Source organism: Eschrichtius robustus, unplaced genomic scaffold (genome assembly GCF_028021215.1).
Source record: "Eschrichtius robustus isolate mEscRob2 unplaced genomic scaffold, mEscRob2.pri scaffold_281, whole genome shotgun sequence".
NCBI classification, from domain to species: Eukaryota; Metazoa; Chordata; class Mammalia; order Artiodactyla; family Eschrichtiidae; genus Eschrichtius; species Eschrichtius robustus.
The window spans coordinates 1-11,320 of record NW_027175262.1 but is presented as its reverse complement, the minus strand read 5'-3'; the positions used below and the strand labels follow the sequence as shown (position 1 = coordinate 11,320).

Below are 11,320 nucleotides of genomic sequence, written 5' to 3'. Positions count from 1 at the left end.
TACACTTAGGTCCACCACCTCCCAGGCAGAGCAGTGTTGGCGGGCCTCGAAGGCCAGGGACAGGCCTTGGGCGCAGCACAGATGGGGAGCCCTGTTCACGGTGGAGGGGCCCCAGGTGCTCCCCTCTGGGGCCAGGGGGGAACATGTGTCGTGAGGGGCCCTTGTGCTCTCGGAGCAGAGTTTGTTGGCTCTAAAGCGTGGCCTGAGTTTCTTCACTGTGAAGTCAGGAGAGCGGGTGTGCACAGGAGGCCTACGTGGTGGGGGGCAGGGGGCTCCCTTCCTGGGCCCACAGGTCACGGGCTTCCCGTGAAGTGGGGTGAGGCTCGCATCCACAGTGCCCCTCCCAAGCCTGCCCCTGGTCAGGACACCAGCACTGGTTCTTGGGACCTTTTTATTAGATCGGGAGGGGTTGGGGGACCAGCCTAGCCGGGCTGCTCCACCTCCATCAGGAAGTGCTCCAGGAAGTGCTCCAGGTCATCATAGAGGCTGTTGGCGCTGGACAGGCAGAGGCTGAGGCTGCCGCTGTCCAGAGAGGACGCGCCTTCGCGCTGCACGCCCTCCAGGTATGCCCGGCACAGCCATGGCTCCAGCTGCGGGGAGGGTGCGGTCAGGCCGGGGGAGGGTGCGGTCAGGCCGGGGGAGGGCTGTGTGCAGCCTCCCTCCCCCCCCCACCCCCACCCCAGGGACCCTCCACCTCACCTTCACCAGGACCAGGCTCTTCTCCTTGGGCCTCCCCACTGACAGGTCCTGCCCAAAGCTCAGGTAGATGGTGTAGTGAGGGGAGCCCCGGCGCCGGCAGGCCTGAAACTCCCCCAGTTCTGCAAAACAGGGCTTTGGTGAGGGGGGGGTTGGGGGGAGGCAGGGAGGCCCTCAGCCCCAGGGCAGGTGCGTCACTGACCTTGGAAGAAGGTGCCGAAGTCAAAGATGGGGGTGTCGCAGTTCCGGGGCAGCAGGCGGGCGGGGGTGGAGGGGCTGGCCGAGCCCAGGGGCCCTCCCACCTCCCAATAGACCTTGCACTTGCCCAGGCGCCGGGCCCACAGCCTGAGACCCCGGAGTTCCAGCTGCAGGCCGGGGGCCACGTGCTGCAGCAGCTTCTCTGTGTAGTGCAGCTGCTTCTGGTCGGGCAGCTCGGCGGGGCTAGGAAAGGCTACTCGCTGGGGCTCTAAAGCCCCACCACCTACACCGGGGGCGCCGTACAGGAGCACACAGCTCGGGCGCCCCACCACCTCCTGCAGCACTGTTCGGCCCTTGTACGTGATGGTCAAGTCCAGGGCCCCCAAGCTGGGCAGCGTGTGCAGACCGAGATGTGAGCAGGTAGGACCAGCCACGTGCAGATGCCCTGCCATCAGGGTGCAGGCACTGGGGGAGGCTGTGGTGCAGGGCTCCGCCTCTCGGGGCTGCCAGGAGGCTGGGGGTGGGCCTGTGTCTGGAGAGGAAGGCAGGCCTGAGCTGGCACCGGAGCCGCCAGCTCCTCCCTTTTCCTTCCACATGTCCCCTAGCTCCTGTTACCTGGGCCTGGGGCTGTGGCACCACATTCACTGTGGCAGGCACAACTCCCAAGCAGGGAGCTCTGGACCTGAGGAGGCTCAGCTGTACCCAACAGGGATGGTGGCCCACCTCTGGCCAGCACCATCCCTGCTGGGCACCCCCCTCCCGCGGGCCCTCTCTCTCCAGGGACTCTGCTGTCCTGCCTGTCCCTCCCCTTGGCACACAGAACCCTGCAGGGCAGAGCATCCCCCTCCAACAGCCCCTCACCAGGAGCCTCGGGGGCTATCGGCTCCACCCCACTCGCAGCTTTCAGCAGATGCCCCTCCAGGCAGCTCTGCTGCAGAGCCTGGAGCAATAGGTCCCCAGCATCTCCAGCTGGGCTTGGGGCACAGGGCTCAGGGCTCAGTCCGGCCAGCCCATGCCCCAGCCTCTCGCCAGCATCTGCTGCCAGGTATGGCCCCAGAAGCCCATCCTGCAGGAGAGGACAGTCCCAGCATAAATGAGCAGCTCCCCAGCCCCAGTAAGGGGGCAGCCCCAAGGTGGGATCCAGGAGGGCAGAGTGACCTTACCTTTGTAGGTGGGGTATCTTCAAGGACCTCGTCCTCCCCCTGGCTAATGCCTGGGCTTTCTGAGGGAGAATTAGGGTTGGGGGAACACTGGACCTGAGACTCTGGAGTGGGACACCTAGGTGTGAATCCCTGGGCAGCTCCTCAAAGCTGAACCGCACTTCCCCTTCACTGGTCCCAACAGGCCCATGAGCTTCCTCCCAGCGATCCCCAGTCCCCCCTAGCCGCGCCACACGCCCTCACCCCGGCCCCGCCATCCCCCAGCAATCTGGCACCAGCCTCTCCCATGCCAGTTTTCTAAAACCGAAAATCCGACCCAGCGGCTGCTCCCGGGACAGAGCAAAGTCTCCCTGCCGGCAGCGCTGCCGCGGCCTCCTCACCTCCGCACGCCGGCTCGGGGGTGACCATGTACACCTTATGAGGGTCGGTAGGGTCCCCCGAGTTGTCTTGCAACATCACGAAGCGCCGCGTACAGCGCAGCGCGCACCGGAAGTTGGTTTTCCAGGAAGCTCGGAACGCACTCTCGGCGGTCGGCCGGGCACCTCCGCTGCTGCGGAGAGGCCACCTGCCGCGGGCCACGGCCCAGGCCTGGGGAGAGAGACTGAGTGGATTACGCGACCCGGACACTCGGGCTTGGGCCTGGACCGTCCCTCCCCCGCCCCGGGCGGGGCTGGGGCCCCACCTTGAAGATGCGCGAGTCGGCCTCTCCCAGGTCCTTCCGCGCGAAGTGCTTCCAGGGCACGCGGAAGCGCGTTCGGGCCGCGTCCAGCCACCGTAGTCCCTCGTAGCGACCGCTGCTGACCTCGCCCAGAAGCCAGTCTCCGAAGAGCACGCGCGGGGTCCCCCTGCGGGCGGAGCAGCCGGGCGTCAGGGCGCGCGCGGGCCGCCGGGGGCGTGGGGTCGGCAGCGGGCAGGGCGGCGGGCTCACCCGTCGGGAGCCACGGCCATTGCTCCCTCCGCAAGGGCTGGGCGTGGAGAGAGCGGCGCTCCCTCCGCGGCGAGGGCTGGAGTCGCGGGGGCAGTCAGGGGATGGCGTAGGTGAGAGGAGGGTTCCGCCTGAATCTCCGCAGGTAGTCCCGGGTGTTGGGGTCCCAAGTGTCGGGGTCACAGATGGAAGCTGAGGGCTTCTGGCCACAGCGTTGCCCAGGTGAGCCCTAGCCAAGGAGGCGACGGGTGTGGCTACAGATGCGGCGGGGCCTCGGGCACACGAGGGGCCACAGGTGTCGAGCCGGCGTCCAGGCTGGGCCCTGCGGGGGCGCGAAGGGAACGGCCGTAGGAAAACGAAACCGCGCGCTGCGGTAAAACGAAACCTAACCCGCCCCGCCCCGCCCCGCCCCGCCCCGCGCGTCACCGCGACCCCCAACTCCAGGTCCCCCAGTTCCGGACCCGTGCCCCCCGCCGTCACCCGCGCTGCCCGCCCCCTCCTGGTCACTGCTCCGCGGAGCGAACCTGGGGTCCGACGCGGCCGTCGCTGCCTTTCTCGCTCCGCGTGGGTCGTGACTCCCGAGTATCTGGTACCGGCACCGCCGGGGCGGGAAATTTTACCACCGCTGGGGCTGCGGAGCAAGCGCTTTTATGGTGGCCGGGGGCCGGAGGCGGGGCCGGGGCCGGGGAAGTCACGTGCTCCCGGGGGCGGGGGCGGGGGCGGGGGCGGGGGCGGCACTGGGGTCCTGGCTGCTGCAGGGCACAGCCCCTGCGGGGTCCAGCCGCTCCCCTCCCTCGCCCAGCGCTGCGGGGGGCTGGGGCGCCAGCAACCAACGTGGTGGGAGAAGCAGTGGGATAAGCTGGGGACCCCAGGGTCAGAAACAAAACCCGGCAGGTCCCTGAGCAGACGAGCGGGTGAGGGGGGTGCGTGGGAGGAGATGCAGCTGCGCTCTTCGGATTCTTACCAGTGACAGTTGTCCAGGCAAGAATACTCAAACACTGTCGAGATTAAAATATTTGAAAAGGAATCGGAAATGCCTTTTCGTGAGGAAAAAACGCCAGTGATGCATAAGGGACAGTGGCGGTGGTCGGGGCTGGAGTCCTGACTGAGGGCCGCCCCTGAGGAAGCCAGTGGAGGGGGCTCGGTCCCCAACTCCGTGGCTCTGGGTCGCGTCCACAGCCTCTGTCCTATGCACCCACTGGCCCCACCTGCTGCCCGGGGCCCAGGACCTGCAGGCCACTGTCGCACTGGGCCAAACCTCCCCCCTCCACCCCGCACCGCCCGTCACAGCCCAGCCGCCTGGACCACCTGCCTCCGAAGGCGCCCCAGCGTGTCTACTGCCCGCACTGTAGCCCACAGACGCGGGAGTGTGACCCCCTGGAAGGTCCCCGGGCCCATGCTCTCCCCAGTGAGTGTCCTTGAGGGTGGCTTCTCAGCCTCCCCCAGGGGAAGAATCTCTGTGTTGGGTCGGCCGTGGTTAGACAAGGAGAGGAACTTCCCGGCCACCAGCTGGCACCGAGCCTGGGAAGCCCCGCGGGCGCAGCAGGTGGTTTACGGGAAACAGCACCCAGCGCTCTGGGCAGGGAACGACCCCGCCCACCCCTCTCCGCCCCCACGGCGCCCCTGGCGGTCCCTCTGCGGAGGACTCAGTGCAGGGTGGGAGCGAATGGACCACGTCCTGACCACCCCCACTGGCAGCCCCTTGGGGCAGACCCCACGCGTCCCCGCAGATCCGAAAATGTCACTTTATTCTGCGCAATGGAGTGGGGGGAGAGCGACCAAGCCGACTCTGGTGATCCAGACTCGCCGGGAGAGGAGGGGCGGCCACACTAGAGGTAGATGGAGTCGGAGCCAGGCGCGCGCTGGGCGCCCCCGCGCAGGCCCACCTCTGCGCCCTCGTCGCCGCTGCCCTCGCTGCCCTCGTTGCCAGCACCGTCCACTTCCGAGGCAGGCGTGTTGAGGACCACCACGTCGGCCTCGGCCCCGATGTCCTCGCCGAACCACACCGCCTTGTAGCCACCCTCAGGCCGCCGCTCCTTGGTCAGGATGGACCTCACAGCTGCCGGGCCGTCCCCATCCAGGGCCACCGCAGGGGACTCGGGGACTCGGCGGAGGGTCTCCGGGCTGGGGGGCTTGGGTTCTGGGGGTGCAGGCTCTGGGGGAGCCGGCGGGGCGGGACTGGATGAGGGGCTAGGAGCTGGCGCCCAGTTGGCCTCGTCGGGGTTGTTGAGGAAGGCCTGGTTGTCAAAGCCTTGGGGCTGGGGCTCCTGGGGGGCGGGCGGGAACCAGCAGTCAACCAGACCAGGCCTGGGCTCAGACCACCCCTGTTCCCCCAGAGACAGGCGGCTAGCTGCTCTGCCTCTCTCTGCCCTCCTCCCCATCTTGGGACTACGGTGTGCACGCCCCGTCTCTCCTCCCCTCCGCCCTCCATCTCCCGGAGGGACTCCTGGCCTCCGCGCGGCCTCTCTCTCCACCCTGCCGCTTCTCCACCAGCCCCGCCGTCCCTCTGCTGCTGCCCGCCCTCTCTCCTGTTCCGCTTCTCCAGCGCTCCCTCTCCCGTCCGTTCCCCCACCCCGAGGCCTCACCAGCGCTTTGCCGCAGCAGCACTTGAGTCGGTGGCCATAGTGCTTGTGGACGAGCACCGTGAGGGCGATCAGCGCCAGAAGCAGCAGCGCGCCCAGCGCCCCGCCCAGCGCCGCCATCTCCACCACCGAGAAGCGCCGGTCCTCAGCGGGGCCTCCTCCGGTCCCGGGCGTCCCTGCTGGCAACGCCACTGCCCACTCACTGTCCCACCCCAAGCGCGCCCAGGCCAGCCCGGGGCAAGCTCGGGACACCCTAAGAGCAAGCTAGGCCTGGCCACCGGAGGTGAGGTTTGCAGGAGTGGGCACCACTGACCCCCGCCAGGGAGCCCCGATAGGCCGGGCTGCTGGGAGCGGGGAGGGGGTCAGTGCCCGCCAGTTCCAGGTGGGAGGCAGGGGGCCAACATGCCAGGCAGGGAGCTGAGGGTAGCACGGGGCCCGTGGGCTGAATGGCCCTGGGAATTGGGGGGGGGGGGGTCGCTGGATCCTAAGTCTGGCCTCTGCCCCACCCTCCACACACCTTCCCTAGCTTACCTCCTGGGGCCCCCCGGGACCTGTCTCTTCGCCAGACCAGAACAGACCCCCCTTGGGGTTTCGTGGTCCCCATGGTCGTGCTGGGCCGACCTGGGGTGGACCCTACCCCACAGCGACCGCCCAGAGTCCTGAGTCAGAGAGCATGAGGGTAACTAGGGTAAATGGTGGTGCTACCTGTGGGCCGGAGGGTGCTGCTGGGCCCAGGGGGCTTTGGCAGAGAGGTTCCTGGCTTCGAGGTCTGTGCTGAGCCCCCGCTGGGTGAGGCTGATGGGGGGGAGGGGCTGGTTCCCACACTGGGGAGCCCCCCAGGCTTTGAGGAGGCCTGCGGCCTCCGAGTTGTGCCTGAGGAGGGGTGTGGGCCGCTGTCCCCCCCAGAGCTGGTCGTGGAGGACCCCTGAGAGGGCTCAGGGGGCCGGGGGGCTTCCGACGTGGTGCCGCTCGAGGGTCTGGTCACTGAGCTCCCGCTGGGTGAAGCTGATGGGGGGGAGGGGCTGGTTCCCACACTGGGGAGCCCCCCAGGCTTTGAGGAGGCCTGCGGCCTCCGAGTTGTGCCTGAGGAGGGGTGTGGGCCGCTGTCCCCCCCAGAGCTGGTCGTGGAGGACCCCTGAGAGGGCTCAGGGGGCCGGGGGGCTTCCGACGTGGTGCCGCTCAAGTCTCTGGTTGTTCCTGCTGTCTCTGAGGACGTGGGGGTGCCTGGAGCCAGGGCCAGGGCTCAGGCTTGCCACTCCCCCTAGCAAGAAGCCCTCCCCGAGCCGACCCGGGGTCCCTGGGAGGCCCACCTGTGGGGGTGGGTTCCTGTTCTGAGACTCGAACCTCCACGACCGTGGTCGCTGTGCCTGAGGTCACCGTGTTGTTGGCCTCAACCTGGGCAGGAAGGGGGCTTGTCCCTCCTGGGCTCCAGCTTGACCCCTGGCCCTCGGAGATACCGCCCGCCTCTCACCTCTGCATAGAAGACCCCGGCGTGCACCGGTGAAGTGCCAGTCAGCACGGCCTCCCCGTCCATTCTGAAGTCAGAGTTGTTGGTGATCCGATACGTGATGGCCGAGTTGAGGTCCTGGACGTGGCCCCAGTGAGTCCTGAGCCCAGGCTGCTCCCCAGACCGCTCCAACCCCCCCCACGGCAGGAGGCCGGGCAGACCCAGGGACCAGGCGGTGCCTACTGGGAACTCAGGATCCTGGGCCCGGATCCTCAGAGGCTGGGAGGGGGCAGCTGCATCCCTGATGGCCACGCCCACCCCAGAGCCGAGCGCCACAGTGCCGCGGTACAGGCTCTGGGGGAAGCGGGGCGGGCTGCCACCGGCGGCCCGGGCCTCCACCGTGACCTGGGTCACCGAGTATCTGGTGTGATCCGCCTGCTCGGCCTGGGGGTTGGAGAGGCAGCAGTGACCAGCAGGTCCTTGAAGGGTGAGCCCTGTAGCCAGGGGCCCAGGAAGGGCCCGTGGAGACCTGGCCCTGTGCGGGCACCCACCTTGACCAGCAGAAAGAACGTCTTGGGGCTGGGAATGCTCTTGGTCACGGTGAGGTTGCCTGTGTTGGCATCAATGGAGAACAAGCCATCCTCGTTTCCTGGGAAGACGGCGGGAGGGTTTGGCTGCAGCCCCCTCTGGAGGCCTGAGGTCCCAGGGTCCCAGCTGGTTCTGCCCATGTGGGGACGGGGGCAGGGTGTTGCATGGAGAGAGAAGTTGGGGGCTGGTGCCCACTCACCCCTGATGATGCTGTACACGATGGGTTGATTGATGCCCCGGTCCCCGTCCACGGCGTAGATGGGCCCAGGATGCAGGATGAGGGGTCCTGACTGCGGGAACAGGGAGGGGAGGGTACGCCGTGGAACTGGAGCCGTGGCCTCCACTCAGCCCCTCCTGCTCCCCTCAAGGAGATCTGGAGTAGCCCCAGGGGGCAGTCAGGGACCCAGCTCGGTCCCTGGGGTCCCTCACTGGGTCCCAGGGGCCTGGCTGGCTCTGCCCTGAGGACAGCTGGACCCTGTTTCCTCATTTGAATGTCAGAGGCCCTGTGTCCCACTTGCCACCATGGGGTGGGGCAAGATTGGCTTATGAAACATCGTTCACATTTGCTTGAAAATCACAACCGACTCTGGCCCCGTGGCAGCCAGGCCCGTGCTCATGCTGCCCTGTTCCTCCGCGCCCCCTGTACCAGTGTGTGGCCTGTGGGCACAGCCCTGTGGTACTGGGCGTGGATGCAGACAAAACCGTCAGAGTACGTGCAGGGCAGGAACCAGGGGGGCCGCAGGTCGGCGGGCTGCACCTCCAGGACCAAGGTGGCCGTGGCCGTGTGGCTGGGCTCCACGTTCTCCTCTCGCGTGTCCTGCAACAGCGCAGCCCTGCCGTCAGGCCCGGGGGCCTGGGGCTGGAGTGGCTTGGGTGGGGCCGTGGGCGCCCGGGACGAGGGCGGGAGTGGCCTGCTCACCCGGACCAGCAGCTGGAAGGTCATGTTCGGCCACCTGTCGAAGTCCAGTGACCGGTCCAGCCGCAGCTCTGGGCGGTTCGCACCCACCAAAGAGAAGAAGCCGCTGGCACCCTGGGGAGGTGGGGGACTCAGCCTGGGACCCCGGGAGGACGCGCAGAGGTGGGGATGCCCAAAGGGAAGGGCTGGGGGCACTGACCGGGGTCACTTCCTGGAGGGTGTAGAACAGGATGTCATTTCTGTCGAGGTCCTGGGCCTTCAGCTCTGTCTCGGGGATGACGGCGGCCTTCACTTTAGTGTCCTGGGGGACGGAGGGGGGTCGGTCTGGCCACGCCCGTGACCCCCAGGGTGAGACCCCCGGCCACTAGCCCTCTGCCCTCTGGCCCCCATCCCGGGCGCCAGATGCCCCAGATGGCATGCACCGCTGCTCCCTTCCACTCACCTCTGGCACCCTTTGGACCTTGACTACAAAGGGGAACCTGGGCGGGTTGTCGTTGGCATCCAGCACTGAGACGAACACCCTCAGCTGGGTCACCTGGGGGAGGGAGGAGGGTCCCCGGCCCAGCGGCGTGAGCTCATTCTAGGCACTGGGGTGCAGTTCCCAAGACAGCTCTCTGCCTGGGGCTTAGGCGTTACAGACAAGGAACAGAAAGTAATTTTTTAAAAGCACAGAAGGTGCGAATGCCCTGGAGAAAAATAACGCAGGCACTGGGGGCGTGACCAGCAAAACCCCAAATGAGGAAAATGGCAAAACAATCGAATTTCTACAAGCATAAGTCTCACGGAAGATCAGGACACCCATATGTTGAAAGAGACGTGAGAAAAACATCAACCAGCTGCATCGGGTGGACCTTGCTGGCCGGAAACTGTAGAAGACTGCTCTGGAGCTGGGGGTGGGGACGTTGGATGTTGCACTGCTGAGGACCCCCTGCCTTTTCCGGACGTGACAACACTACCGCGTTAAGAAGAAGCGGCCTTGTCTGCTAGAGGCTCATCCTGAGATATTTGTGGGTGGTGTGCTGTGACGTCGGGCGGGGGGCACCCACGGGGCTCAGGGAGACCACAGAGCTGGCTGGTGCGAGGGGCTAGGGAGGCGGGCGCCTCTCCGAGGAGGTGACAGGGAGCAGCCGGGGTGGGGGGCTGGGGGGCGCGGCGTGCCGCTGGGCCTTTATTCGCTTTATTTGGGAGGGCAGGGACCGCTGCTTGCTTTACCGGATAGGATCGTTCTCCTGCCATTCGGAGAGTGGACTGGGGTGGGCGGGGCCAAGAGGGGAACAGATGGGCCAGCCGGAAGATGCTGGTGTCTGAGGCCCAGTCAGCCGGCAGATTTGCTGGAGGACTGGTGTGGGGAGGGGGAGGTGAGGACTGAGCTGGCAGGGCGAGGTGCCTCTGGGGGGGGCCTTGGATCTCGGGGTGGGGGTGTCTGTGAGGTGTGATGTCCGTCCGGGGCCAGCTTTGTGAGTCTGCGGCTCAAGGCACAGTCTGGGCTGGAGGAAGTGTGGGCGTTGCTGGCACAGAGGTGACACTTGAAGCACACCACTGGGTGAGGTCGCCAGGGAGTGACCGTGGGCCAGGCAGAGCAGGGCACAGAGGTCCAAGCCGGAGCCCTCTGACATCACGGGGAGGGTGGGGACGTGGGGATGCCGGGAGGGGGTCTGGGGGGGCCGACTCACCACAGTGTCATCCCTCTTGCACTCCAGGACTGCTTGCAGCCTTGAGTTCTCCTGCGGGGGGCAGACAGGTGTGGGAGGGGGCAGGCAGGTGTGGGAATCACCTGGCCAGCTGGCCCAGCCCCCGCCCCATTCCACAGGTGAGGAGACGGAGGGCGAGAGCAGCAGGTGCTGGCCCAGGGTCCCTGTCATCCGTGCTGAGTCCAGAGCGGGTCGGGGCCCAGGCAGGTTCGTCCCCCGAGGGCCCCACCCCCTCAGGGCCAGCCCTCAGCCAAGCCTGGGGGCCCGAGAGGCCCCCTGGGCAAACTGAGACCCAAAGATCCCCAGAGAGCCCTTCTCTGGGGAGGAGTGTGGGTGGCCGCCTGGGTCCCATGGAGGGTCGGCCACCCCCGCTGACCCCATGGGCACAGCCAGCCCTGGGCCCGCCATCCACACCTCGTAGTCCGGGGTCACATTGAGAAACAGCTGAGTCCCCTGGATCCGAAATGCGAAACGGGTGGACGAGGGTCCGAGGGTCACCTGCTGGCCCTCAGGGACGTAGATGTCGAGGAGGTGCAGCCCGGGGCTCGTGTTCTCCTTGACTTCGAAGAAGGTCTTGTTCACAGAGCAGACTGGAAGTTGGAGAGGAAGAGTCGGTGCCGGCCAGCCCGCCACCTGCCGCCCGGCCCCCCTCCCACTGCCCCCAGTACCCTGGGCCTGGGCCGCGGCCACAAGCAGAGGGAGCAGCAGGGCCCAAGTCCCCATCTCAGCAGGCAGGCGGCCCCGGGGGAGGGTCCGAGCCCGGCTGGCGTCTGGGACCCTCTGAGCGGCTGTGTTGCTGGCGCAGTCTCTGCCTGGGCGACCTTCGCCCCTGCCAGGCGCCGCCCCGCTTTATGATCCTTTACAACCACTGCCGCTGACCAACCACAGGACTGGCCTCCACCAAGGGGGCTCCCGCCGGCCGCTGGCCAGGCCTCGCCGACTGCCAGGAGGGGCAGACCAGGTGGTTACCCGGCCGGAACCGGGCCACATGCAGGGGCTGATGGGCTCAACCCACAGATCCTAAGACAGAGGAACCCAGAGCTGGTGGGCGGGCACCGGGGGCCTGGGCGGGCTGGGGCTGGGGCTTGGGGTGGGCTTCTGTGTTTGCAGTACTTGC

At 67.4% G+C, this 11,320-nt stretch overlaps 2 protein-coding genes across 4 annotated transcripts; both read right to left on the bottom strand.

The window, feature by feature from the left end:
* Positions 1-377: 377 nt before the first annotated feature.
* On the bottom strand, positions 378-3,642 carry IRF7 (interferon regulatory factor 7). 2 transcript variants are annotated; one of them, XM_068534329.1, is made up of 9 exons: positions 3,504-3,642; positions 2,983-3,301; positions 2,737-2,899; positions 2,435-2,642; positions 2,058-2,116; positions 1,756-1,960; positions 899-1,426; positions 700-818; positions 378-590 (listed from the first exon to the last, which is right to left on the bottom strand). In XM_068534329.1, exons 2-9 carry the CDS (start codon positions 3,000-3,002, stop codon positions 423-425), a joined length of 1,470 nt encoding a protein of 489 aa, XP_068390430.1. In that variant the 5' UTR covers positions 3,003-3,301; positions 3,504-3,642; the 3' UTR covers positions 378-422. The 2 variants fall into 2 exon arrangements, with proteins under 2 accessions (XP_068390430.1, XP_068390431.1); XM_068534330.1 differs by lacking the exons at positions 1,756-1,960; positions 2,058-2,116 and having other exon boundaries at positions 3,504-3,632.
* A 1,068-nt stretch (positions 3,643-4,710) lies between these two features.
* Positions 4,711-11,000, bottom strand: CDHR5 (cadherin related family member 5). 2 transcript variants are annotated; one of them, XM_068534332.1, is made up of 15 exons: positions 10,872-11,000; positions 10,618-10,793; positions 10,186-10,236; positions 8,955-9,047; positions 8,712-8,813; positions 8,516-8,626; positions 8,243-8,413; positions 7,796-7,886; positions 7,560-7,657; positions 7,252-7,452; positions 7,033-7,146; positions 6,872-6,956; positions 6,267-6,785; positions 5,565-5,737; positions 4,711-5,246 (listed from the first exon to the last, which is right to left on the bottom strand). In XM_068534332.1, exons 1-15 carry the CDS (start codon positions 10,924-10,926, stop codon positions 4,809-4,811), a joined length of 2,478 nt encoding a protein of 825 aa, XP_068390433.1. In that variant the 5' UTR covers positions 10,927-11,000; the 3' UTR covers positions 4,711-4,808. The 2 variants fall into 2 exon arrangements, with proteins under 2 accessions (XP_068390433.1, XP_068390434.1); XM_068534333.1 differs by lacking the exon at positions 6,267-6,785 and having other exon boundaries at positions 5,565-5,740.
* Positions 11,001-11,320: the final 320 nt, after the last annotated feature.